At 41.8% G+C, this 27,410-nt stretch overlaps 1 protein-coding gene and 1 long non-coding RNA gene across 2 annotated transcripts; both read left to right on the forward strand.

The window, feature by feature from the left end:
* The first annotated feature begins 247 nt into the window (after positions 1-247).
* NSUN3 (NOP2/Sun RNA methyltransferase 3) lies at positions 248-21,298 on the forward strand. The gene is made up of 8 exons (XM_064728194.1): positions 248-360; positions 1,072-1,181; positions 2,024-2,074; positions 2,832-3,124; positions 4,399-4,553; positions 5,068-5,189; positions 13,392-13,625; positions 15,428-21,298. The coding sequence occupies exons 1-8, from the start codon at positions 271-273 to the stop codon at positions 15,534-15,536; spliced, it is 1,164 nt and encodes a 387-aa protein (XP_064584264.1). The 5' UTR covers positions 248-270; the 3' UTR covers positions 15,537-21,298.
* A 606-nt stretch (positions 21,299-21,904) lies between these two features.
* On the forward strand, positions 21,905-24,565 carry LOC135455205 (uncharacterized). Its single transcript, XR_010442283.1, has 3 exons — positions 21,905-23,139; positions 23,390-24,082; positions 24,272-24,565. It is a non-coding gene; the product is annotated as an uncharacterized LOC135455205 (long non-coding RNA).
* Positions 24,566-27,410: the final 2,845 nt, after the last annotated feature.

Genomic DNA, 27,410 nt, shown 5'->3' on the forward strand with positions numbered 1-27,410 from the left:
TTTTGCTTTTTTAGTGTAAGAGTAGGAACGAGGTTCCCAGGGAAGTTGTAGGATGCCTCAATCGTGGCAGCGTTCAAAGCCAGGTTCGATGGGGCTTGAGCATCCTCCAGGGGATTGTGTCCGCACCCCTGGCCGAGGGGTTGGGACCAGCTGATCTTTCCGGTCTATTCCTGCCCCTCTACGTTCCGTGGCGCTGTGAAGAGCTCCGATTCCCGGCAGCGGCGGCTCCGAGCGCGGGGGCCGGCCCGCCCCGCCCCGGGCAGTGGGGCCATGCGGGGCCCGGCGCTGCCGCTCGCCCGCCGAGCCGGGGCCGGGCTGGGGCTGGGGCTGGGCCGGGCGGCCGGGCAGGACCCGGGGCAGGTGAGAAGGGACTGGGACTGGGACTGGGACTGGGACTGGAGGCAGAGCCAGGCCGGGAGCGCCGGGGCCGGAAGCGCGGAGGGAGGGCCCGGCCGCTTCCTGCGCGGGCCGTGCGAGCAATAGACAGCAGAGAGCCCGCCCGTCCCGTGTGTGTTGCCCGTGTTTCTCCTCCGCAGCGCCGAGTGTGCTCTGCGTTTCTGTGCCCGCGGCCGGCAGCTGCTCCGGCACTGACAGAGCTTTTCCTGGTGCCCCAGCTCCGTCCCGGTGCTGTTTTGGGAAGGAGCGCCCTGGGACGGGACGGGAGGGCTGCTGGGTGCCCCGAGGGAGGGAAATTCAGCGTTTGCCCTCGGGGTTTGCTTAGACACCAAAAGCTCTTTCCCTTCCTTCGTAGGGTAATCTCTGTCAGAGTGCCAGCCGGCACTGGGTTATCAGCACAGTGGGTATGGAGGGTACTTATTAACCAGCCGAGCTGGGAGGAAGAGTGTGCTGTAGCTTAACTCCTTTGCTCTCTGAAATGTCTATTACATCTTCATCACATAAAGATGTGATATTTAAGCATTGCAATATCACTGATGCTAATATCTAAGCATTCCAATAACACTGATGCTAAATTGATGTAATTAGCAAGATGTTTTTTAATAATTCTAGTGAGAACTAGAGAGGGTTTAATTTGGCTTTACTCCTTTTCTTTTTTTCTTGCTTTCTCTGAAGCTGGAGAAGAAGGCGAAAGGGAAGCTCCAGAAGCAGATCTGCCAGGTGGTTCTGGATCACTTCGAGAAGCAGTACACGGCAGAGCTGGGAGATGCATGGAGCACTGTCAGGTCTGTGGCTTTGGGGACATGGAAGGGAAGGGAGAGATAAGGAATTGAATTAGTAATGACATGGATGGCAAAGGCTGTCACTGAATTTGGGTCTTGATCACACAGCTGCTAAAGAACTTCATTATTAAAAAACAAAAAGTATCCACCCATAGCATTAGTTTAATTGATTCAACTTAAGAGCTCTTCGATTGGATCAATGTGTTTTTCTGCTTTAGACAGTGAATACTTCTGAGAAATATATTTTTTTAAATTTTTTTTTTTGAGATTAAATGAAAAATTGCTAGTAGGAATTCAAACAGATAGGGGGGGAAATCCGTGTAAGAAAGAGCAAACTGAAATACAAACAAGCATGTTTCTATCACATACCACTGCTGTCTTCCAAAAATATCTGTTAAGTTTTGCTGGCCCAGTGTTTGCAGGACACAAAATGTAAAAAAGAAAACTTGTAAAAATGGCATTTTAGTGTTGGCTGGAATGAGCATTGTAAAGCTAATGTCTGTGTGATTATTTTTGTTGTTTACAGCTAATACTACAGTTATTCTTTGTCCCCAGGGGAGTACTTTATAGTCAGGAAAACCATTATGCTTCATCATTTATATCTCCTACATTAAAAAAATGGAGACAGTCTTGTTTCAGAAGAAATTGGTGCTTTAATTGCAATCATTAGAAACAACAGTGGCTTGATTTCCTATTAAAATTATTTTCCTGTGTACTTTTCTAACCAAAATGGTTAATTTCACTCTCAAAACAATGAATTCCTGATGACACCAGAATTATCCAATAGTGAGATTGTATGTAAAGTTTGATGAGTTATTGAATGGCTTTTCCTTTTTCCACCCTAGAGACGTGCTGACCTCGCCGTGGTGCTGGCAGCACGCCGTGCTGCTGAACAGGTTTGTGAAAAAGAGAATGCAGTTTGTAGAATTTTTTAAAGTTTAATAATAATAGGACAAAGAAGGACAGTATTTCTAGCACTGGGGTGCTCCTGGCCAACAGCCAGAGAAACTTCTGTGTATACAAACAGTGTTATCTTTATACTCTTAAATCACTGAGGTACATGCATATTCATGTGTTTCATATATTATTCAAACATTCTTGCTAATTTTCTGATGTTTTGCAACTCCTTTATTTGATTTCTTCACACACTGCCTCGTCTGCATGGCATCCTGGGTGTCAGGTCAATATCTTTTATTTCTTCTTGTGTCTCCATCCTGCTGTTTCACATCCTCTGATAAGGATTTAGTATGTCCTCCTTAAATTTAATGTGGTATCTCTAATTGTCCTCTGGTGCTCTGGTTTGTGTCATGGTTGTTTTATCACTTAGGTTGGTCAGTGGATGGCCTTACACTGTTTTTGGTTACACAAAAGCCTTTTTCACATCTTATGTTTTGCTGAGGTCTATAGTACAATACATTAATCACACTGTTGTTTCCATAAGTGATACATGGATATTCTATTCATTACAGTATTATTTCTGTGAGCAAGAGTGCATACTTAAACTGATAGATTCTATGATATTAAAAGCAGCTAAAAAGAGATATAGTTGATACTATTTCTAAACACTTATACTAATAACTAACTTATCACTAACAACATGCATAAGCTAGTACATAAATGAGAAAGCCAATATTATCTGCTCATTTTTCACAGGTTCAGCCAGAGCCCTGGCCTGGAGAGCAGCCTGGCTGAGCAGGGATACCGTCCTGCCTTCCCAGCAGCCCTGCCCTACCTCCCTGCAGCCTTCAGGTGTTACAGCAGGGCAGCTCCTGGCAGATTCCCTGCCCAGAAGCACCAGCCTGGCAGGCTGAAGGAGTATTACCTGCTCAACGCTGCCTCGCTGCTGCCCGTGCTGGCCTTGGAGGTGAAGGATGGGGAGCGTGTTCTGGATCTCTGTGCTGCACCAGGGGGCAAATCTGTAGCTATGCTGCAGTGTGCCTGCCCAGGTAATGGAGCCAGGTGCTGGTGGAGGGGGAAAAACCAAACAACAGTTTGTGTTCCGCCTAGTGCTGTGCTGTTTCATAAGGATTTTATGAAATCTTTGTTTGCCTTTGAAGCATTAAAAATGCAGTCGTTACTTTAACGTATGTTAGTGCAGAATGACAGGCAACAGTGGGGTAGCTCTGTGGATTTTTTCTCAACTATTACCTCTCCAGAAGTTACTTAAAGCCATATCAATTTGTTGGCACAGGGATGTAAGTAATCTGCAATCTTGTTCTTGTCCTATTTTACTTTTTTTCCTTCTCCTCTGTTACCTCTTTTTTCAATACTGTGCAAACACTACAGGTAAATTTAAGTGTGCTGATGTAAAGCAGAGTTTAAGAAATTATGCAAGATGCAGTCTTTTAATGTGCAAGATCTGGGCAAAGGGAGAAGGTTTATGGTAAGGAATTGGTTGGAGGAGGATTCTGAGATGATCAGGGTGTTTAGAAGGCAGCAGCAAGCAGCAGCTTGGGCCAAGGACTTAAAGCAAGCAGAGATTGCTGTTTCCCAGTTTATTTGTTTGAAAATGCTCACAGCACCTTGTGCTCCTCCTGGTGAGACCATTACTATAACCACTTGCAGCAGCTGATTACAGCTGGTTTCCCTCCTTCCCTCTTCTAGAGGAATGGGGTGATGTTAATGAAGTAATTTAAATAGCAATTGTCCTTTCAGAAGGTTTAGAGAAAAAAAAAAGCAACACTTTACCTTGTGTCTGCTTCTGAAGAGACCAAATTGTTGCTGTATGGGAGATGTGAAGAATTTTATTCTTAATATACCTCAGTGAATGCTAGGATGTTCCTCAAGATAGACAAAATTGATGCTTTATTTATTTAAAAGGCCATTTAATAATGTGGGGCATGCACTTAATTTAGATAGTGGCTGAAGGAGCCCAGGAAGGCACTAAGTATTTGGATATGATTAAAGGGGTTTTGGGTCATGATTAAAGTTTGTTTTACTGTGGAAGTCTGTTGCTACAGCAGGATTTGCTAGTAAATATTTAGGGTTTGCTCTGTAGGAGCATGTTGAAATTTATTTAGGTTTATAAAAATTCAACAGTATTCTAAAAAGTGCAATAACCCAGGCACATAAGGTGTAAACTCCATGGTAGTCATGGCAGTGCAGTGAAACTTCCAAAATGGGTCTAACTCCTCACATTTGTGAAAAAAAAACCCAGAAAAAATATATGGAGACTTATCTTTGGTGTTTACTTTTCTTTGTTTTTCCTTAATTTTCTAAGGTTATTTTCACTGTAATGAATATGATGATTTGAGGTCAAGATGGTTGGAGCAGACAATAGAATCCTTCATCCCAGATCCTGTCATTAACTTGATAACAGTCTCTAAACTGGATGGTAGACAGATTGGAGATCTTCAGCCTGAATTTTATGACAAGGTAACATTATTATTGGAAATTATATTTCTGCATCCTGATTCTTCTTCTTGCTATGCTGCTGTCTTTTTCATTTTCTTTTTTAAATTTTTTTTCTGGTCTCCCACAAAAATACCTGACCTATCAAGGGGAATAAAGTCATGTACAGGATTTGTAGAGCCTTAGGAAACACTTCATGAAATTTGTGGTGCATTTATTCCTGTGTTGGATGATGTTGGGAGTGAATTCTGAAGACCTGGTAACTGTAATTTTTGCATGATGTGTAATTAGGAAGGGGAGGACAACAAGAGGGAGCTGCTCAGATAAATCTTACTTTCAGAGCACTAATTTTTTAATTTTCCCAACTGCTAACCCCATAAAAGCATCTAATATAGTAATGGGATCATTTCACCCCCCAAAATGGAAAATAAAATTTTCTTCATATTGGCGAAAGAAAATTTAATATATTTTGGTGTTCAAAAAGTGACCATCTTTGTTGATTTTTTTAAAAATAATGGTTATTTTATTAATGGTTTAGGTCCTGGTTGATGCTCCTTGTTCAAATGACAGAAGCTGGCTCTTCTCTGCTGACCCTCAGCAAGCTGTGCTCAGGCTCATGCAAAGGAAGGAGCTGTCCTCCCTGCAATTCCAGCTTCTAAGGTGAGAATTGTGCAAAAAGCTAAAGGAACTTCCTGTAATTAATTAATAAAAATTACATGGGAGCAAGATTTTATAAACCAACCCAGGATTCTCCCTCTGGAAATAATGCCAGGAGTATGTGGTTTAGAGTAACCAGTGGGTCAGAGATAACGAGGATGTGGAAATTTGGGTAGGTGATACCAACAGTGAGCCCTTGGTCCTCTTACTTGCAGGAATGTCCATTTGGAGATGACTCACAAGAGCCTGATGTAAAATCAAAATAATTGAGGTATACACAGTTAAAATGGGTTTAGATATATTCCATATTGATTGATTGTAGCACAGAAAGGCTCCCAGTCCTAAGTGGCAGGGTAAAAAAGTAAAACAATGTGAGGTTTGGTGGGGGAAAGAGAGGATTGTTTGTTTTTGAGAACATGCCCCCAGTAATCCAAGGCCAGGCTCTCGTGCATTACACATTTTAATGTTACCAGCTCTGGGCTGATATTTGTGAAGCATTTCAAACTGCACAGTTTTTCTCATGAGGGAAAAAAAAAAAGAGTAAATTTTCAATAAAACCTTCTAAAATAAAACCTTGAATGTTATTTGTGGGGTAACAGTCATGCCTGAAGTCCATCTGTCAAAGCAAATTGAGGGAAAAATAACGTATTATTAAAAAAAAAGGAAAATTTTTATGGAAAGTTCCCATTGCAGTTCAGGATAGTTTAGCAAGACTTCCAGTTGAAAAAGGCCTGGCAGAAGCCTGTGATTTATAGCAGAAATATGAGGATCTTATTGCAGTAATGCATCATGTCATCCATTTCCTTTGAAGAAATCAATCACATTTAAAACACTGACCTGTTCCAGTTTTCCCTTTTCAATATCTGACATGGAAAATCCAATTTGTGAACCTGTAGCAAAAGGAAGCATACATCATGCAGAGAAATTTTGAGAATTTGCATAAATCATTCCACATTGTAATCCTGGAGAACTCATGGCAGCAGAAACCTTGATTAAAAAAAAAAAAAAAATTCCTGTCAGCCCAAATCAGATTTAATTGAATTATTCCTAAATAGAGAGAGAACTTTGTGTTGAAAATGTTCTTTACCTTAGCAACAGTAATAAGAATTTGTAAAGACAAAATACCTTTGCTATATAAATTAGTAAAATACCTTTGCTATATAAATTGTAGTACAAGGATGGTTACTTTCAAGAGTTAGAGTTTATAAGGGTTATTGGTAAAGTACATATGGCCTTTTGATTGGGCTATTTGTGTTATTGGGTAAAATATTTAAAGGATAGCTGTCCACTGACTGGTTATTGTTCTATTCACCTGATCACTTCAGAATGAATTCCCAGTTCTAAAGACATCTCAGATCCCATGTGAAAGGGGAAAAAGGAAATGATAAAGCAAGATCACAAAAGAGTGAATGGATTGTGACAAGTGCATTAGAACTAAAATTCTGGAATGCTTCCCTATGCAAGCCTCTGTTTAATGACTGGAGTGCGTAATTATAAATAAAAAGTGGAGTTTGAATCCCTTCTCTAGTACTTGCAGTAATATTCAGGAGGGCTGAGCCTCCATGAATATTACTGTAAAAAAAAAAAAGGAAAGCTTTTCTGCTTTTTACACAGCCAGCTCATGCAGGGCTCTCTCTGGTTCATTGATTCAGGTTACCTGGTGCTTGATGCTCCCAGGTGTTCCTGACCTTGGTTCTGTATCTGTAACCAAAAACAAGTGTAAGGCTGAATCCCAGCAGTTTCATTGAGGGTAGTGTAAGAAATACATTATAAGAGCATGGAGTGACAGCACCAGGGGAATGGCTTCAAACTGAGAAGGAGTGGGTTTAGATGGGACAAGAGGAAAAAATTGTTTGCTGTCAGAGGGCTGAGGCCCTGGCACAGGTGCCCAGAGGAGCTGCCCCTGGATCCCTGGCAGTGTCCAAGGCCGGGTTGGACAGGGCTTGGAGCAGTTTGGGATAGTTTGGGGGTTGGACTGGAAATGGATGATCATTGGGTCCCTTCCAACCCCAACCATCCTGTGATTTGAAAGTGAAGCTTGAGGGACCAAGCATTATTTCAGTTTAGCAGGAGGATGAAGTGTAACAAAAAAATAAGAGTGAAATGCAGAGTGGAGTTGTATTTTTATGTCTGTCAAGCAACAGCTAAAATTTGAGATTCCCTCCTTTTTAATGAAGGAAGTGCTTCACCTCTAATTTGTTTTTATGGATCTGTTTCTGAGGGAAGCTGGGGTCATCAGAGAGGGAAGTTAAGGAAGGAAAAGTAGGGTTTGCAGTACAATGTAATTAATTAAGTACATAGAGGCTTCAGAGAACGAAGATCTGGAAGGAGCTGATGCAACAATTTTCTCCCTGCAGCCTGCATAAAATCTGAAATGTAAATAAGTGATATAAATGCTGAACTGCAAATGTTCTAAGCAATGAGGGCACTGCTGATTTGAAGGGAATTGAGATTGTAATGATTGTTCATACCCAAACCAAAGCATCCCTGCTGAGTGCTCTAATCCAAGAACACACTGCAAATCTTGTTAGTATTTGGAGTGCTCATGCAGAAAACAAATTGCAAAGTTAAAAAAAAAGAAATATTCAATTCCTGATGCTAAATGCTAACACAAAATACAGTGGTTCCCAAAAGCAAATTTACCAATGTTAGCAGTTCTCAGAGAGAAATTAAATTTTGGGCTAAGCTTGAATGCCCAATTACATAGTGGTTAAACTGTTATGGATGTTGTAATTATTCTTAGACTGGTTTCTGCAGCTGAAAGGAACTTGTGTTAGGGCTCAGCAGAACAGAAATCCAGCAGAATACAATTTAGAAAACTCAGCAGAGGCATTCAGACTGCTGGAACTCTTCTATACACAGCATCTCTGAGTAATTAAACAGCTCTGTATTCTCACTGAATTGTGGAGTTTTCCGCAGGAGAGGAATTGTGTGCTCTTAGCTGGGCTTTTTTGTGGTTATAGAGAGAATGCAAAAATTGTGTTTATAAATATCATCTATTTAGCATATGTGCCATTTCTGCTGTATGGAGTAAATTGTGCTGGAAATTGCTTCATCCCATCTTCAGCTCTTTCCCCTGGAATTTTTCCTTCTGCTCCTCTGTAGCTGCCCAGTTAATCCTTTTATTGTCCAAAACCATCTTCTCAATTAGGTCCACTGGGAATTTTTGAGAATTCCAGCTGTTGGACCAGCAAATCTGCTGTGGATTGTGTGGATGGCAGGAGTCTTTAGCCACTTTCTATCCTGCAAAAGCTGAATATTTTGTGTGTGTTTGTGCTGTGCCATTCCCCAAAGCACTTATGATTGGGTTATTGGAGGTTTTACATGGTTGCTTGGAATTTCTTCACAAAATGTGAGTGCTGTGGCCGCTGCTGTGGCTCCTGGTATTCCATCAGGTGTTCCATCATGTTTTATCTTAAAATAATTAGTTTCTGGTTTTAAGTGTGGCAGCACCCTGTGAATAACTTATGGATCAAGTCCCTCAGGATAAGTTGCAAAGTCAGGTCTATTGAATATATAAATAACTGTATGGCTGAACAAATAAGCTACTCAGCAGCTTTTGGGGATCACATATTTGAGTTCAGGCACAAATTTTGCTTTAATTCCACCTTCAGTGCTTTCTCTGTGTGTTTTGTGAGCTGTGAGGATAACCACTAACCCTGAAGTTCTCTTTAGTGGGCTTCAAAGGTCTTTCTTTCTCCTTCCTGGGCTGTCTCATATCCCTCTTTTAACAGTATGAATATTCCAGAAGTCACCATGCATTAAAGGAAAAAGATCAATAATTCTAGCTGGTTTTTTGCCTTTCCTTTAGAATAATTTAGAATTATTTGCAATGGAAATGTTGCTTATCAGGAGTTTGGAGACAAATCTTGTCTAGGGTGAAACAGGCTTGGGTTTTTGAGATTTGTGGATTTTCGTTGTTTAGTTGAGAGGGATTTGATGCTTGTATCTCCTGTTATTTATAATCCAGTTTAATGTTGAAAAAGGCAGTGGATTTTCATGATTCTCCTGTTATTCTGAGCTACAGTGTTTCTCCACAGGAGCAAATTTTATTTAGAGAGGAGCAGAGGGAGTGCTTGAACTACTGTCACTGCCCATCACAAAGTATTAAAAAAAATTGGTATTTTGACACTGAAGGATTTCCTTTATCATTTTGTCCAGGTTCAAAGAAATAAAAGCAAAACCTTTAACATGCAGGTCATATTGCCACAAAGTATCTGGACTCTTGTGAGAGGCAAAAGGTAATGTGGATATTTTAAGTCAATAAAAAGAATAGAATTGGCATTTTTTATTCTGATGAGACATTATCTTGCCTATTGAGCAGAAATACATAGCAGTTGCCAAAAGATGGCACTGTTGAAGTGTTTTGTTAGTTTAGAATTGCCCTAAAATTGTGTCATCTTTAGACTTTAATACAGAAAATGGTCGGATTATTAACATAATTAATGCTGCCCCTTCCCATGGCATGCAACATAAACCCACGTGCCAGAGGATAGGCTGGACATGCAGGTGCTACCTATAGTGTGAAATATATATTTTTGTTACTGTCCAATTTTAAAAGGATATTTGAGACACCAAGACTTTCCTCTGTCAGTGGGAAAAGTCCTTTTTAAGCCCTGGCTAACTGCATATTAGCTGCATGGAAGAGTTTTTCTGGGTTTGTCATGTGGTTCCAGCATGATCAATTTTTTTTCCCCTGAAATACTAAACAGTAATGCTGTTTTGTTTTCTCTTTTTTAGTAAATCTTGAGAAATAAACTAAAATTTTAAAAAAAAGCTTTGAAATAATGTATTCTTTCCTAAGTCTTTTTTGGTGCTCCTGTAATACAGGGAGTTAGGATAGATTAATGCATCTGTTGTATCTCTGACTTCCACAGTACAATATGAACCTATACCTGGAGACACACCCTGCAAAAATATAAATATAAAATATTTATATATTATATATTAAATATAAATATATAATATCTTTACTTGTTTTTTGTTAGTGCTGTAAAGTCTCATTTAGAAAGAGAAAAGGAGCAATCTTCATATGTTAATTTGTTTTACAGAACTTGTGGAATGAGATGAACAGAGAAAGGCTCTAGAAAAAGTTTCCAGGGCTCTTAATGTGTGTTCTGATGTTTCTTCATGTGAAGCATGAAACCTTGCAGTAGTAGTGCCTGTAAGCTTATAAAATTCATTACAGGAAATATATGTACCTGAAATAGCATTAGGATATTAACTAGATGTTTATAGCAGCTGAAAGTTTTAGCTCTTTAATAAATAAATGTAATGTGTGCTGCTAAGAGAAAAAGAATTGCAGATTAACTACTTTTAAATAATGTGGGGTTTTTAACATTGTAATAAGAGGAAGGTGGAAAAATATTTTGGCATCTTCATCGCTCTAGATTTGACTTCCCATTTTTGGGAGTCACAAAGTAACAGATAGTGAATTCCTTCAGCTAAGAGCAGATAATTAAGATCCCCAATCAAAGAGAAATCTTAATTCCTAGATGGTGGAGTTAAGAACTAAGTTGTGCTTCATCTCCAGCCTAGCCCTTGGATGAGCCGGTTTCCCTCCAGTGGTTTGAGAGGAGTTTGGTTAAATACATTTGCACAAATTCCCTGATGCTCAGGTCCTGTCCTGAGTGAATTCTCTGTGCTGCTGATGAGGAGAGGACCAAACTCGCTGGCTCTGCTGGCCCAGCTCTGTCACCCCGTGTGACTTTGAGCACAGGCACTGCAACAGCTGTTGCTGCTCTTGACAGGATGGATAGATACATTGATTAACCTTGCTGCCTGCAGTAATTCTCCTCAGATATTTTAATTCCTGCTGCAGGTTGGAAATAAAGAGAGCTGTGCTGAGCAGGCTGACCTTTTTGGGTCATGGGCCAGTGAAGATTCACAAGTTGAGGTTTAGACACAAGGGGGTTTTGAGGTGAGATTTTCAAGTTTTCTTTCAGAGACCTGTGCTGCTCTTTCCTCTGATGGACTCAGTTGAAGCAGCATGGTGCCCTTGAAAATGTTGTCATGAATGGGAAGAAAAGGACATTGAGCAAGTGTCCAGGCTTTTAACCTGTAACCTGTAGCTACATCTGTTTTTTCATCTTTTACCTTTCCCACTTTTGCATGGTAAAGCATTTTCTCTCTCGTCTAAGTGCAGTCTTAGAGGAGGGAAAGTTGTTGCCGTTATCTGCTTCTCTGAGTAAAATTCTCAGGTTTGCTAAAAGTATATCTCAATTGTCACATTGAAGCGTTCCCAGGCTCACTGGCTGCCCTCAGGGCTTGGCACTCCTGCATGCATGGAAAAGGTGTAGCTGGCAGGGGAAAGGCTGTCAAAAATGAGTTATGTGGGTGGATTCTGATAAAAATCTGAAGATCAGCTCGACTTCATGAGAGCCCATTTAGATTTCACCTCTGTTCTCTTTGAGTTCTAATGTGAAAGTTAAAAAGCAAAATCCAATATATGGGGGGAAAAAGTGATTTTAATTTCCCCAGATGGGAGTGGGGCCAAGAGAGAGTGCATCAGGCTTTCTTGCTGGTTTGGTGTCCATGAGAAGGCAAGGTTGCACATCCCTGCTTTGCTTGAATTTAGCAGGTAAGTCCACATATGTGGGTGCACTGTGGTTGTTAATATATACTTGGCTCACTGGTTATCATAATCAAGACTCTTAAAAGAATGGAGCATTTCATGTGTGAAACAGGTTTGATGTAATTCTCAGGAGTTTTCACCTGGTCTTATCATTGTCTGAAGCAATGTCCTGGTGTTCCCATATTGTTTTGGACAGGACTTTCAGAGCAGCTTTGAAAGCTGGGATCAGCTTTGGTCCCCCTTGTGCTAAAGCTTTTATTTATTGATTATTTTCCCAAAAAGTTACAATTCTGTGAAATGGCTTATCTTTTCTCCCCCTTGTATTTTCTTCTTTCCTTTCTCAACTGTTTTTGGTCAGCTGTCACCCTTGGGAAGTCCTCAGCATGTTTCTAGAGGAATTGCTATTTCCATTGTCTTTGTTTATCTGGACTTGGAATCAGACTTTCTGCATTTGGGGACTGCTCACCTCATCTGGTTTGAGGAGATGTTTGTTACTTTTCTTCTTTTTATTTGTCCCAGGATATTTTTTCCCCTGGGGTTTGGGCACAGTTTTGTCAGCAACATCTACAAGTCTCTGATTATTCAGTGTCATTTACACCATTCACATGTTCTGGTTTTCTTGGTATTAAAGAAATCTTATTAAGGGAACAAACGTATTTAATGTATTATTTTCCTGTCGTAGCTGTTTGTATACCAGCTTACAATGCAGTCTTTGACCCAAAAATGGCTCAAAAACGTATGATTTAGTGGGATTTATATTCAGACAGTGTTTTAAATGCAAAATTAATCTTTTGTGTAGCTTCTTTTAGAAATGTGGTGGTACCAGGTTTGAAGAATACTTCTGTGGTGCAAGATTTTTGAGTTTTCTCCTTACTCTTTTAATTTGGAGTAGGTGAATACAACTTGCATATCTCATTTCTGTATGTTGTGTTTCATGTGTCTGAATAAGGACTTGGCAGATCTTGTAGTGGGAAATAAGCAGTTTATTTAAATTCACTTTCAGTGGTAAAGAGCCTCTGTTCCCTCCACCCAACAGTAGTTGTGAAGCTTTCAGGCATTAAGCCACTATTTTACCTTTGTTTAGTTAAAATTTGTCAGCAGGTTTATAAGCGAAGGGCACATAAATATATGATCCTTAAAAAATGAGGTTTTTAAGGCCTTAGTGACACCCCCAAATCCTCTTACCTGCTGAATGAGTTGCAGAATCAGCAGGAATGTTTCTAAATTAACAGCCCAGTCATTAATTCAGGTGTTACTGCAGGTTCACACAAGCATCTTGCCAAGTGTCTAACAGGCCCTTTTGATGTGGGGTAACCCATTCTGTGTGCAATTGCAGCATTTTCACAGCAGTGCTGAGCACAGGGGTGCCTGATGTATATTCTGAATGGATGCTGCTTTGTACTTGTCACTGTGGTGTAAAAAATACCTTCAGCTAACTGAGAATGCAGCAATAAATGAAAAGCAAAATTGTGTTGTGGGTGGTTTCCTGAACCTAAAGTTAAGACATTTTTGTAATGTTATTTTTGTCATATTTATTTCTACTCTGGATTTATAAGTGTACACATTCTCCCACTAGCAGTATGTCACTTTTGATGTTGATTTTTTCCCCTTTTTCCTGTTGTTCTCTGCAGGTCTGCTGTCGAAGCCCTGCGTCCTGGTGGCTCCTTGGTCTATTCCACGTGCACCCTCTCCAGGGCAGAAAACAGTGATGTGATCAATCTCATCCTGAGCTCCTGCAGCAATGTGGTGCCTGTGGACATAAGTGGGATGGCCAGAGGTGTTTCCCAGGAATTCACTTTCCTCAGTGGAATGCAGCAGCATGAACTGCTGGTTCTCCCAGAGAAAGGGAGAGCGTGGGGTCCCATGTACGTGGCTAAATTAAAGAAAGTGTCCTCCAGCTGATGCCTGTTGGTTATGAGCAGTATATGATAAATTAATATTGATTTAAATACAATATGTGTATGTGAACACACCCAAGGCAACTGAATTTAGAGCATTGCAGTTTCCTGATCAAAAGGAAGCAAGAAATTTAGCATACTTTAACTTAAAATGATAAACGTGCCTTCGAGCATGGGCTTGTGAGCTTCTGAGAAGTCCTTAGGAAATTTGTATTGTTTTCAAGGTGATGCTTTTAAAGACATTTGGATTCTAGAATAGGGGCTTAATGTGGTAGAGTTTTGCACTGGTTTTGGTTTATTTATTTACTAGCTTGGTTCTAATACAGTATGTTTTGAAATAAATTGTTTTCAGTGGTCTGAAGTCATGGAAATCCTGCATTCTCTCTAAACACATTTAGAAATCTCTGTTTCTGCAAGAACTGATTTGTATGGACAGGGTCATCTTCAAGCACTGGCAGAACAGGTTTCATATTTGCTAAGTTGTTTGCTTAAAAAACAAAGGTGTCTTTTGTTTACAGACGAAAAGGTCAGCAGTTAGATCAACACCAACTTTTTTTTAAAATTTATTAATACTCTTCTATTTTGAGCTTGCAAAAATATGAATTGAAAGAGTAATGTTGTGTATATTCCAGCCTATGCTTGTCTTGAAGCAAGTGGAACCCTTTCATCCCCAAGGGTTCTTTCTCAGATGGAAGGTGATAATCACTGGTTTTAAAAACTTTGTTTTAAGGAACAGAGGTAGAAGAGTTACTCATGTGGAAATGGGGGTCTGTGACATTGTACATTTATTAATTTCACAGAATCACAGAATGGTTTGGGTTGGAAGGGACCTTAAAGATTATTAAGTTTCAACTTCCTTGCTGTGCATAGGGGCACCTTCTAGTAGACCAGGTTGTCAAGTCTCATCCAACCTTGAATTAAACAATTCCATGGATGGGACCCTCTCTGGGCAGCCTGTTCCAGTGTCTTAATATTCTCACTGTAAAGAATTTATTTTTAATATCAAATCCAAATCTGCCTTGCTTCAGTTTGCAAACATTTAGTATATTTTATGTGTGTATCACACAGTTTGCCCTCAGAACACTGCTGTACCTTCTGCTGAGGCAAACAAATGCATCAGAGGCTCTGAAACCTCACCCTTTGCTGTGTGAGCTTTCACAGTTATCCTTTCCCCTGCTTTGGGATGAAAAATGTTTGAGGTGGCCCTGCAGTGTTAAATTGTCAGCAATGTCTCTGAAAACTTGAGAGGCTGTAGAGTTGATGCAGTTTGAGTATGCAGAGGATACTGTGAAAAGGCCTGACAGCATCTGTCCCAGGAACATTAAATGTAATATCCAGATTTGGAGTCATGTCAGGCTGCTGGGAAAATAACCATACCTTTGGCAGAATGCTTCCCATCAGTTTCGTTTGCCCTGTGGAAATTGAAATGGAAAGGCAAGAATGTAACTTGCTCAGGGATGGAATTGAAATATGTGCTGGAATTGGATGGTTGAGGAGGACGTGGACTGAGTAATCACAGGAAGAACAAAGAGACCCCTGAAAGCTGAACTCAGTCTCAGCAGATGGGCAAATCCCTGTGAGCTGTTTTAGACCTGTGTCTAAAAGCTGCACTGAGTTCTGCTTTACCTTTTGCTGATCTCCTGGAGTCCCTTTCCAGTCCCAACCAGTCTAAAAATGCACCAACAAGAGAGGTGAAAACAAGGTAAATTCATAAGTGATACTTATTTTTGTTTGTACTTGATTAATTCTTGGTTTATACTCTATTGCAGAGTGCTGTGGAGTTGGTTTTTTTCTTCTGTTCTGGCTGGTGACAGGAATTTGGTGAGCACATGTGGCGTGAGAAGGGAAAAGCAGAAAGGATGGAGGCAGGCCCTGTAGAGGTGAGGGGCAAAATTTGCACATGTCGGCAAGTACTGTCCCCTCAAAGGCACTTCTTGAAAAGGCTTCTTGTCCATTCAGGTATCTCTTGGATACTTCTGACTTCTGCTCCCCTTCATTACAAGGCTGCAATATTTTTCCTTTTTTCACCTATTTTTTTTTCTCAGGTAATTGTAATTTAATTCCTTGCCATGTCCTTCCTCCTCTTTCCTGAGCAATGCTGATGGAGATGGGATGGAAAACAAATCAACCTTTCTATCATAGAAGAAATTGCAGCCCCAGGCAAGTTGAGGGCAGGAAAAGGACCAATTTTTGTTGCATTGGGGAGTCCCAGAGAAATCTTCATGATCTCTAATGAAGATTAGAGATCCACAGTTGTATGTGTAGCACACACCAGAGCAGCACCGTAGAGGCAACAGAGAGCTCTGGAGTTCAGCTGCTCCTTTTCTGCCATTCCCTTTTCCAGCATCCAAAAAGTCACTTCCCTGTGTCAGGAGGGTTGGCACAATAAGAAACTGGAAAGCCTTATCTAAAGGCAATTTCAGTATTTACCAAATTTTATCCTTTATTCAGTGGCGTCTGACGCAGTTCAATTATGGCTTGTCAAAAGCATTCTCCACTGTGGAGTGGAGTGGAAAAACAGATTACACAGTGTGTGTGGGCTGGTGCAGTGACCAGGGGACTCATGAGCTCTTGGCTGTCTCAGTAAGGTGTGGGAAGGGAAGGGTGAAGGAGGGGCAGAATGAAAAGATCAGGACTACAGCAGTGGGTGAAAAATGTGAAATACTGTGGCTTTTAGCATGGAAGAGCAGCAGTGGCTGCAGCCTGTTCAGGAAAAGCTCTGTGAGTGGAGAGGGGAGAGAGCCACAGGTGCTGGGCTGGGAGGATCCCCTCATTTCATTTGACTGCCTTAGAATGAGAATTGAGGACATCACTTGTGAAAACTGCAGTGGGATCGCTTTAAATTTGCAGGATCTGTAACCCACCTATAAGCATTTAAATCAAGCATGTCTACCTGCTTCTTGCCAGGCAAACAGCTGTATTGGTAGATGTTCCTGTCAGAAAAATTAATTTGGTGAGTGGGAGGAAAATTTCAGAATCAGGCCTTGCTGTATTAGAATTTGGTGTACTTCTAAGCTGATGTAACTTTATGCAGTATTGGCTATAAATGAGATTCTTTGCTCTGGGGGAAATTGGAACAGCACCTGCTGGTAGTCTCTTAACTTCCAGGGAAAAGTGAAATTTGGAGTTTTCTGTTTGCCAAACCTGGCTCAGAGCGCACAGGGCACACAGTCACTGGTCACAGCTTTTAGATGTCACCCCACCACGTGATTCCTGACTAAAGACTGGTGTTTATCACTTGTCAGAAAATGTTTTCCTTCTCTGATCTTCCTGTCTGCATCCTATGACTTGAGGTCAAGGTCTCCTGACCTTGGAAGTTTTTATTTTCTTGGTAGTTTTACATAGTTTTCAGCAGGGTCAAGGATCATGCACCTTCCACAGCTCCATCTCAAAAATGTTTTGTGTGCCACCAAAACAAAATGCCTGGATCAAAAAGTCGCAGCTGCTCTTGGGAGGGAGAGATGGAACTTAAACCTGGGCCCGTGTTTTGTACTCCACTGAGGAATTTCTGCTCCCTACAGCTGTGTCCAAGGTGGTTCTTCCCATCAGTGTTTTTTGCTGTTTATCTCTGAGATGGTCACCATGGTGGTGTGGTGATGTGAGCCTTCGTGGGCTCAGAGGAAAAAGAAATGGATCTGCTGCCCTAAACCCTAAACAGGTAATAATCCTATAGTGACAGGTGCTGCAAATGTTGCTGCAGAACTATTTTTTAAAAGATGATAAAGGCATTAGGTGGCAGCACAGCAATCCAAATTTAAATGGAGCCAGCACTTCAGCTGGTCAGTGACATTCTCACTTTGTTCTTTCCAAAATGATTCTTCCCTGACACGAGGCTTTCATCTTTAAGGACCACAAGCATTTGGCCTGACCTCACCTCTGACAAGGCAAGTCAAATAAAGCAGTCAGAGCAGACAAGGGGCTTGTTTGCATGCAGTGTCAGAGCAGATCTTGCAGCATCCACAGCAGATTTGGGTTGATGCTGCTGTGTCTCAGTCCCCTGTGCTGCTCTGGGGTAATTCTTGTACAGCAGCATCTGTGTTGGGGATGGGCCTGACACAATTCCTGCTGATTCTTCCCCTGTCTCCAGTAAATTCCTTTGTGCTGCTGAGATCTTTAGAGTCACATATCTTCAGTGAGAATCTGGGAATGGCTTTCAAACCACCTTTTGATGTCATTTGGCCAAACTTCTGTTTCAGAATAAGTGGTGTGGTAACATTTATTGTAACCTGCTCAAGGTCCCTTTATCTGAGGGTACCTCAAAATGTAGCACATCTTTTAGATCTACTTTTTCCTCCTTAATGTACTGGGTCCTTATTGAACATCCTACCCTAAAAAATATAGGGGAGACTGAGTGCTCTCTACCCTAACCAAATCAGAGTAAAGCCCAGAAGTGTGATGAGGCAGTAGGGAGAAAGTGGGAGAGGAGCAAATAAGAGTAGAAAAGAAAGGTGGCTTCCTTTTTTAATGATTTCAACCCTATGGAGAACCATCCTACTACTAACGAATGAGCAGCTCCTTCTGCCTGCATTTGCATGTGGTGGGCCATGAAAAGCAGGGAAAAATGTCACTGATAAAATTCTTGAAAAGTCTTTTTTAATTGTCCCAAAGTGGAATAAAATGCTAAGAGTAAATTCAGATATATATATATATATATATATTTCTTTTTATTTTGCTTTATTGGTTTACTCTAGGAAAAAATCTATCTGGTCTGAATGTGTGAATAAGTAGCTGATGGAATAATTCTTTACAGGGAGGAGAACATGCCAGAACATTTGAGTGGTGTAAAACAGGGCTGCAGAGAGGATCAGAAAAGGTACGAGGAGGAGTAATTTTGTATTGGTGGGAAGTAGACTTAATAGTACTTTTTTATCTGTAATTTTTATGATTCTGTGGCTAACCAGGGAAATGTTTAATGTTCCTTGTACAGCAAGTGAAGGTAGAAGAAGGCAAATTGACGTCCCCAGCACTGTTATAATTCATTCCATTACTTCAACAGGGCTTTTATATTGTCACGCCCATAAAGCGCCAGTGTGCACGCTCAGAGCCAATCCATCTTTATATACTGCTGCTGATCCCATTGAAGGCACTGGCAAAACTCCCATCAATTTTAATGGCACTGGGATATGGCCCATTTTGTAGATATACAATGGATATTTCCTGCACACACCATTTTTTGTGTGTAACGTGCTCCTCAGCCGAGGTTCAGAGAGTGTTTTATAAAGTGGTGAAGTCACGACCATTGATGTAGTCTGCAGCTGATGAGATAATGTGGTCTGCCTCCAAAACAGGATTGAAAGGTTGGCATTTATTTATCTACCTGTTTTTTAATTTGTTTGGGGCACAGGATGCATGCAGAATGTCTCCATGTGTAGAGTATTGCCTTTGAAAAATTTGCCCAGATAAATTGCAGGAGGTAACTGTTTTAGAAATAGAGGCTGCACTTGCAAGGTTAACATTCTGCTACAGCACTTAAAAACTAGAAAGCATCAAAGAAAATTGAAGGCAGTATGGATCAGTGGGTTAGTACATAACACAGCAGTCTGCAGCAGCAGAGGCTAAGAAAGGTCCCTTTTGAAAAGCAGCTGTTTGGATAGCGACTCACTCAATCAGCAAGGTACAAACAAACAACAACAACAATTAATTGGATGAGTACATTAACTCATGCTCTAATTGGGAAATGTTTTGAATGGAGGCAAGGTGCCTGTTACCTGCAGAACCCATCATCCTTGACCCTCTTTAAAGAAGATGCACAGTGCATGAGCCGTATTTCAGTGGCTGTGAGCCTTGTTGGCCATGCACTGAAAGCTCTGGATTCAGAGCAGCTTTCAGCGTGTGCACAGTGGAAATGGGATGAGCTGCCAGGCTGATGCTCTCACTCAGCTTCCTCTCCTCTCCATAAAGGATGCTGGAGAGCAGCACACGCCCAGTTCAGTGCAGGAGCAGGGTTTGCAGAAGAATCAAACAAGAAGTTTGCAGTGTAACTAAAACTTGTAGGAGGTACCTGTGAGTACATAATTCAGCAGGCCTGAATTGCCTTTAGTATTTTTTGCAGAATACAAAATGCTTTAGCTTCTGAACTCAGCTTTGTTTTAGTCTAAGACATAAGCTGCTTTCTAAAGTTATTGATGCTTGACCCATGAAATAGAAAATTACATGTAAAATGGATTTTGAGCCCAGATTTCCCATGCTGGAACCAAAATACTGTAGAGTGCAACAGCTATCTAGCAGATCTAGTAAAAAGAAAAGTAAGGTAATTATAGTAATGGCTGGAACACCGGTTTTTCAGTTATTTCCAGGTGTTTTCAAGTGGCAGAAAACGTTGAAAAAAGAGTCTTAAGAGTGTTGGGAACAGAACTCTGAACTTGTGGGTTTGTCCCTTTTCAGTGGTCAGATTTGCATAAATTTGTAGCTGTGGAGCTCCTAACAATATGCAAGCAGCACGTTCTTAACCATTAAAACTTGGGTATGTTTTGTTTTGTCTGTTTGATTGAACATGTTTGATTATTGGTTCTTCTTCATAGACTTTGAATAAGAGGAATATCTGGAAAGAAACAAACCCATGCTATGGAGAAGTATCTTAAAATTCTTAAATCTAAAGTTTCTTCTTTTTCTTTCTTTTCTTGAGGAAAAGAAAGCAGGAAATGTGCTGTTTCTGAAATAGCCTGTAAAAAGGATCATATAAAAACTTCCCAGGAAAACATATCCTCTGTTGAATTAAAAGGAAAATGGGATTTCCCTTTCCATATTCCCTTTAGTCTGTCTGCAGGGTTAACGGTGCCTAAGTGACCCTGAAAAAGTTTTTTTCCTTTTCACTTCCTTGGGCCTTCAAAATAATTTCATCACTTCGAAAATGTTAAATTTAATGTTCCAAACGGACAAAGTTTCAGTTCTGTAAGACAGGTCCTCAGGTACACAACTGCTGGTGGAGGAAAGTCCTGTTGATCTGCTGTGGGAGATTTTAATCAAAATTTTGTGTAGACTTGTGTGGGAAAAGCAAAGGTAAAGTTTTGTTGGAATACCTGCAACTGGTATACACTATTTAATGGATTATTCCTGTAATGAACGAAGCAGGATCAGGCCTGAAAAGGCGTGGATTTCATGAAAACATGAAATTTTGCAGTCCTTCCTACCCATCCTATCCCAGCTAATATTTTCTGGCTTTCTTCTCAGAATGGAAGAGACTTTTATGGTCTCTGCCTGGTGAAAACTGCTGTTCAAAATTTATGCAGGGCTTGCAAACAAGTAAAAGTTTTCTGTCTAATCCTATTTGAATTCCTGCAGCTGTAAACTTTTAGTGTCTGGAACGGTAATAAGTTCAATATATATATATAAATATATATATAGAGAGAGATGTATATTGGTATGTATATTCATGGGAGACTGTATTGTAATGTAATGACACAAATGTAATTTTCATTTCAATTTTGGAGAATAAAGCAAAGCCATCTTCTGTGGGTCATAGTTCTCCCACACTGCCTGCCTCAGAGAATGGGACTTGAATTTTTCCAATGAAATTAGAATGTCATGGCCTTGACCTGAATAGAAACAAATGTTAAAAAAATATTTACACAGAAGATGCAAGTGTAATCCATGGGATTTCTCTGGCTGTTAATTTGTGAGCATTGTTAATTCAGTAGCAATAACCTATATTAGTGCAGCTGAGTGTCAATATTCTCACATGCCATTATATGCATTAAAAATGCTCCATTTGCCTTTTTTTTAACTCCTCCTAACATGCACAATCAGTTTCAAGTGTAACACTCTCAAATTTGTATTATATTCAGCCAATCCAGGTCTCATTATGTTGGACAAACGCTGTACAGGAGGAAAGTGGATCACATAAATGCTCCTAATATTATTCATGGATTTTCCTACTGCAGTGCTTTCCAAATATGCTACAAATATTCTCCTATAAATTACTTTGTTTAAGTTCTGGTATTGTATTTCTGTGAGTTTTTTTGGTATTTTTTTGTTCATTACTATTTAGAAGGTTTTGATTTATTGCTTCAGATAAAATTGAGTGCTTTGCTATTGCTGTTTGTTGTCTACCACTGATGGTGATGCTCATCCCACCTCTTTTTTTCATTTTTTAGTTTTTCTTAAAGCATGCTTTGAATCAGCCAAAATTTATAATTGTTAAATATTCTTTCAGCCACTGTAGGTAATGCTTTTGACTCCCTATTTTCTTCTGATGTAAAACTGTTTGCACCTGGTGGTTGCTGTTGGGTGTAAAACAGCCCAAAATATGGGACTAGAAATATAGAGATTATTTTAGTATACATAATAATAGATAATAAAAACTAACATTATATATGTGAAATATATGTTAAAAACCTATGAAGTATTGTATATGGCCCACATAGGGTCAGGGATAATTGCAGGTAACTCCTTCTTATTAATGGAAAAGCTCCAGTCTTAAACTGAGCCATGCTGTAGTGTTTAATAGAAATATTATCTGTGATATTCATTTCTGTAGTAAGTTTTAACACAATTTTAAAGCCAGATTCTAGCTAACAAATGCCACAGATGTTTTCACAATAATTTCAGCATAAATGGCATTTCTATGGCATTTTATTGTCCCAATTACCCTTCTTTTAGGTTGCACAAAACCTTCCACAAAAAAACCCCCAACTTTTGACAAGGATGGTGTTTACTGAGCATTGCTCCTTACTTGAAAAGATCATTTTGCCTATTAATTGAAAAAAATTCTTCTGTTGGTTAAGGTATGCTTACTAGATCAATTTATTTTCATTATTTGTTTGGGGTTTTTTTATATTCCAAACTGGTGAATTTTTGTGTGATTCTGATTCGTGTGGACAAACCAAATCTGTGACTGACAGGGAACTTTAAAAAGATTCCTGCAGAAATGACAAAATAATCAATGGTTGAATTGGCATTTACATTTACATATAATTATTCAGTGATGAATTAATTTTAGTGGTGTTTAGTGTTTTTTAATTGCAACTATGGCAGATCTGCTTTTCTGATAATAGAAATATATTGACTGGTGCAAAATGGCATTAATTAGAGAAATCTGAAACATTTCAGATTCAGATGTGGGTCAGAGATGTGCTGCTCATTGTTGTATCAAAATTGCTATAGGTGCTGAATTTCCAGAGTCTCTTTTCCATCTGCTCCTGGTGTTGACTTCTGTTCACTAAAGTTATAAAGAAAATTCTTGTGCATTCTGGGTATGAATAATACATAAAAAATCATTATTAGTACACTTACTCTTTACTACCAGAAATCCACTTTTTTGGGTTTTTTTCCACAGCAGGTTGCTGGGCAGGATATTTTGAGTCATTACTTTATTTCCCTTCATCCAAGACCTTTGCAGTAAGGAGCTGCAAATAAATCTGGAGCTGGGAGAAAAACACCCTTCTACGAGATCCCTGCTCCAACAGAACCACATCTGTCACTCCAGGATTGCAGCCACCCTTCCATAGGAGTGCCAGCACCACCCTGACCTCCAGGGTGCCAGGTTGTATCCTGACTCTGTCTCTGTTTCTGTGCTATTGCATTTCTTTTGATTTCCCCTATTAAATTGTAGCTCTGACTTGGAATTTCCCACTGGTTTATTTTCAGGCTAGTACATATTTTGGCAGCCTGCGTGGGGCCAGTCCTGAGAGAAGTCAGAATTACAATTTTTTTACAAAAGAACACCTATGGACCATGATGCTCAACATGCTTACATGGGTCTTACACCTTCCTCTCTATATTTTTCTGCACAGGGGGAACTACCTGCCTCTGCAATGCTGCTGTTGAGCTCAGGGAACAGTATGAAAATTGCTTTATTGGTTTATTATGTTTATTGCATGATAACCTCTGAGGCAGTGAACATCATTTGGAATATAAATTCAGTTTTGTTTGTTTGTCCTAGCCTGGGCTGCTACGTCTGGGTCCTCCTCAACAATCACACCCAGCCCTTGGGGGTAAGAGCAGAGAGTGGTTTCTTCCACCTTTGTATGCCTTTGTAAAGAAGATCTCCAGGTGCACCAGGGGAGATGGAGCACGATGCAACATGGAGATCGTTTTTCCCTAAGAGCCCCAAGGATGTACAGTGCACATTGCAGATGTGGATGGGATTTGTACAGCTTGGAGCAGAGATCCTCCTGTTACCTGGAGATGCTGCAGTGGGGGAAGGAGAGGACATGGTGGGAGCACTGGTCAGCAAATTAATGATTTACAAGGACACTGTCACTGTTCTGTTATGCACTCATCTCTCATCCGTGGAAACAAAGCTGGCTGAGCACAGCTGGAGCTTGGAAGAGAAAATGGAAGAGGGCCACCAGAAACTGAGAAAGGAGCTTCAGGAAGGGATTTACCACTTCAGGAAGGGATTTATCACATCTCAGCAGAACCAACAAGCCTCTGCATTAGGAGCAGCTGTCCCCCAGCCAGGCAGAGAGGATGCACTGCACAAGGTAATTTCTGTTTTTAATTTCAGGAGCATGGGATGGGACCCCCCCCTCCTCCTCAGCAGCCTGGGTAGCTGAACTGAAAGAGGAACATCTACCAGAGGCTGCTCATCTAGAGTAAACAGTGCTCTGGTTTCTCATGGACAGAACTCCAGCTGCAATAGGAATGGTAATATCTCTCTGCATCTCTTGCAGGGACCTCAGGAACACATTTACAGGAGGAGAGCAGCTGTACCTTGGCCAGGGTTAGAGGGACAGCACTTTTGGGGTTGCAGCTGCACAGACAGAAGCCATCAGAGAGCTGATGCCCTGCCTGGTCTCTCAGATGAGCCCTCTGCTGTGGGACTGCTGAGAGCTGAAGAACAGCAGGAACCAATCCCCACAGCAGCCCTGCACCACCAACAATTCCTCATCATAACTAAAACTGGCTGTAGAACAGCTCAACAAAGATAAAGTGCTTTGTTTTCCTTTCTCCCCCTTAATTAAACCAAAATAAAGCCCTGAATAAGACTTGTCTCAGCTTGTGTGTGTGACTCCCATTCCCAGGAGATGGTTTGGGAACTGGGGAGCCAAGGGGGATCAGCAGGGCCTGTCCAGCCCTATGGGGCCATGCCTGGGTCCAGTGCACATTTGGGATTATTTCCAAACCAGGACAGGTTACTTAAAGTCATTTAAGTCCCTACTCAGGGTTACTCCAGGTCATAGGGGTCATGAAAGGTCAAATTGGGGTTACTTTTGGTGATAGGGGTAATGTGAGGACACAAAGGTTACTCTAGGTCATTTGAGAATTTTTTGGTTTTTCCAGGGGTTACTTTAGGTCATTTTTTTGTCCATCCCCTCAGAAACCACCAACCAAACATCTCCAGGGCTGCAGGGCTCTGTCCTCACAAGCAGCCAAACACCCCCAGGGCTCCTGGCAGCTGCCCCAGGGTAACTCCAACTGGGGCTGACACTTGTGACCTTAAAGATCAGCTGGTGACAGCCAGGACCTTTGCAGGGGCTGCAGTAACCCCTGACCTTCACCCTCCTCGGGAGTGCACGGGAACAGCCAGAGCATTTCTGTGCCAGCCCTGCCATCCCTGTGGCTCTGTGCCATCCCAGGCCTGCAGGGATGTTCTGGCTCTGTGTGTGTGAATGGCACTGGCCCGCAGTGCCACGTGAAGGCAGTGGGGCACAGAGCTCAGCCAGTTTGCCATGGGATCCCTGAGTGCTTCCTGCTGCCAGGGGAGGGTTTCCAAACGTGCAAACGGGTTTGGGGTGTCACACAAGCCCTGCTGGCTGTGGGGAGCCCAGCAGAGGAAATCCCTGAGGCAGGGCTGGGCAGGCAGCGCTTCATGGCCCTGCACACATCCCTTGGGGCACAAACTCCATTTCCTGATGGGTGCCAGGCCTGACACTGCACAGGCAGCGCTTCATGGCCCTGCACACATCCCTTGTTCCACAAACTCCATTTCCTGATGGGTGCCAGGCAATCCCTGCACAGGCAGCGCTTCATGGCCCTGCACACATCCCTTGTTCCACAAACTCCATCTCCTGATGGGTGCCAGGCCTGACACTGCACAGGCAGCGCTTCATGGCCCTGCACACATCCCTTGTTCCACAAACTCCATTTCCTGAGGGGTGCCAGGCCCATCCCTGCACTTGGCTGCTTCAAGAGACGTGCACAAAGCTGGGGAGTGCAGTGAAAGCTGCTGGAGCCATCCTGGGGCAGCAGCACTCACATCTGGGCACCTGCACCGTGCCTCTGCTCCCCAGGAACCTCTTGGAACCCCAGAATCATTCAGGCTGGAAAAGCATTGCCCTGCCAGTCCCTGGGGCTGCTGGGCTCATCACCTCTGGTAATTCAGGGCACCTGAGAGGAGTCAGGCCCTCAGCAGGAATGGGGAACAGAATTCCTGCCCTTGCTGTGGCTGTTTCAGGGAACAGGTGAGTTTGCTGCTTTTGAAGGGTGTTTTTGCACTAAGGTGTTGGGTTTGTCACTGAAATTGCTGCGAGCCCTCAATGTTTTGGTGTTGTTGGAATGAAGAGAGATGTTTAAAGGAGAGGGGGTGCTGAAGGGAGCTGTGTGAGGTGTTCATCAATACACAGATTGTGTTTGGTTAAAATTGCACCTCAGAAAACTCCCCTCAGCAGCAGGATTTGTTCTGGTGGGTGCTTTGAAGGGCAGCACCACTGGCACAGACCCTGCTGGGGCTCACTGCCTACAACAGAAAAGTAAAAATTTACAGCAAAGTTTACTTTTCCACAATGCCTCAGAATTTCCCACTGCTCAGGTGTGACACATTGGAATGAGGAGCCTTTTTGGAGAGACAGGCAAAGGATGAGATAAAAGAACAAAAAGCCTAATGGTAAAATTAACTCCGTCTTTCATTTTTAAAGGTCTGGGAGTGGAGGGCTCAGATCCCAGGTAGCCGTTTGTGCTCTGCTTCTGTTCTGCTGCAGACAGCTGAGGTCAATGTGGCATTTTCTTTCCCCTTGAACTGTTTTTAGGATGAGACAATTGGTCGTATTTGCTGTTACTGAGGACTCAGTGGCTTCAGTCCCTCCTGATCTCTGGAATGCAACAAACTCTGTGGCTGTACATGGCTTGTGACCCCTCCTGTCACAGCCACTCCTGCTCCTTGGCATTGCTAAAACCAGAACATTTGTGCTTTTGGGTGCGTTGTGTTTGTCCTCACTGGCAGCTGGAGCATTTTCTGATGGCAGCCCAATAGAGGAAGCACTGACAGAGATCCCCAGCTGGAAATGCCCTCCCTGCCCAGCACAGTTCTGGTTTCTGTTGCTCTTTGCTTGTACAAGTGGCCAGGGAATGCCAGGTGAGCCTCAGTCAGCCTGTATGGATCAGGAGGGCAGGTGGGTGAGCCAGGGAGCATTTCCAGGGCAGGTGGGTGAGCCAGGGAGCATTTCCAGAGCAGGCAGAGGGCAGGGATTGTTCACTGGGGCTCAGCCCTGGCCCAGCTCCCCTGGCTCCCTGGGAAACCTCTCCTGCCTTTCTACAGGCTCCTGTGTGAGGGATCTGCAGCAGAGCTGGGACATTGCTGAGCACAAACACATTTACTCTGAATGCCCCTCACAGCCCGGGACTGAGCACTGCGTGTGTTTGTTTGTCTCAGAGCCTGTCTGATCCTCTTTCTGCTATAATGAAGTGTTTGGCTAAGCCATTGTTTTCACCATCAATGTATTCCCCTGGCTGCATCTTTGTGGTGGATTATTTGCTCCAGAATATTTTCATTTCATCTCAGAGATGAATATACATTTTGGGAGCAGGGTTTCAAACAAAAGTTTGCTTCAGGAAACTTCTCATGAGCAAGTCTGGGAAGCCAGCACTAAATCA

The sequence above is a fragment of the Zonotrichia leucophrys genome, chromosome 1, assembly GCF_028769735.1.
Source record: "Zonotrichia leucophrys gambelii isolate GWCS_2022_RI chromosome 1, RI_Zleu_2.0, whole genome shotgun sequence".
Taxonomy (NCBI): Eukaryota; Metazoa; Chordata; class Aves; order Passeriformes; family Passerellidae; genus Zonotrichia; species Zonotrichia leucophrys.

Bases quoted from the DNA above. Each gene is read 5' to 3' on its own strand.
- NSUN3 (XM_064728194.1), top strand. From the start codon at position 271: ATGCGGGGCCCGGCGCTGCCGCTCGCCCGCCGAGCCGGGGCCGGGCTG. The intron at 4,554-5,067 runs GTAACATTATTA...TTAATGGTTTAG, and splicing joins AGCCTGAATTTTATGACAAG to GTCCTGGTTGATGCTCCTTG. The intron at 5,190-13,391 runs GTGAGAATTGTG...TGTTCTCTGCAG, and splicing joins CTGCAATTCCAGCTTCTAAG to GTCTGCTGTCGAAGCCCTGC.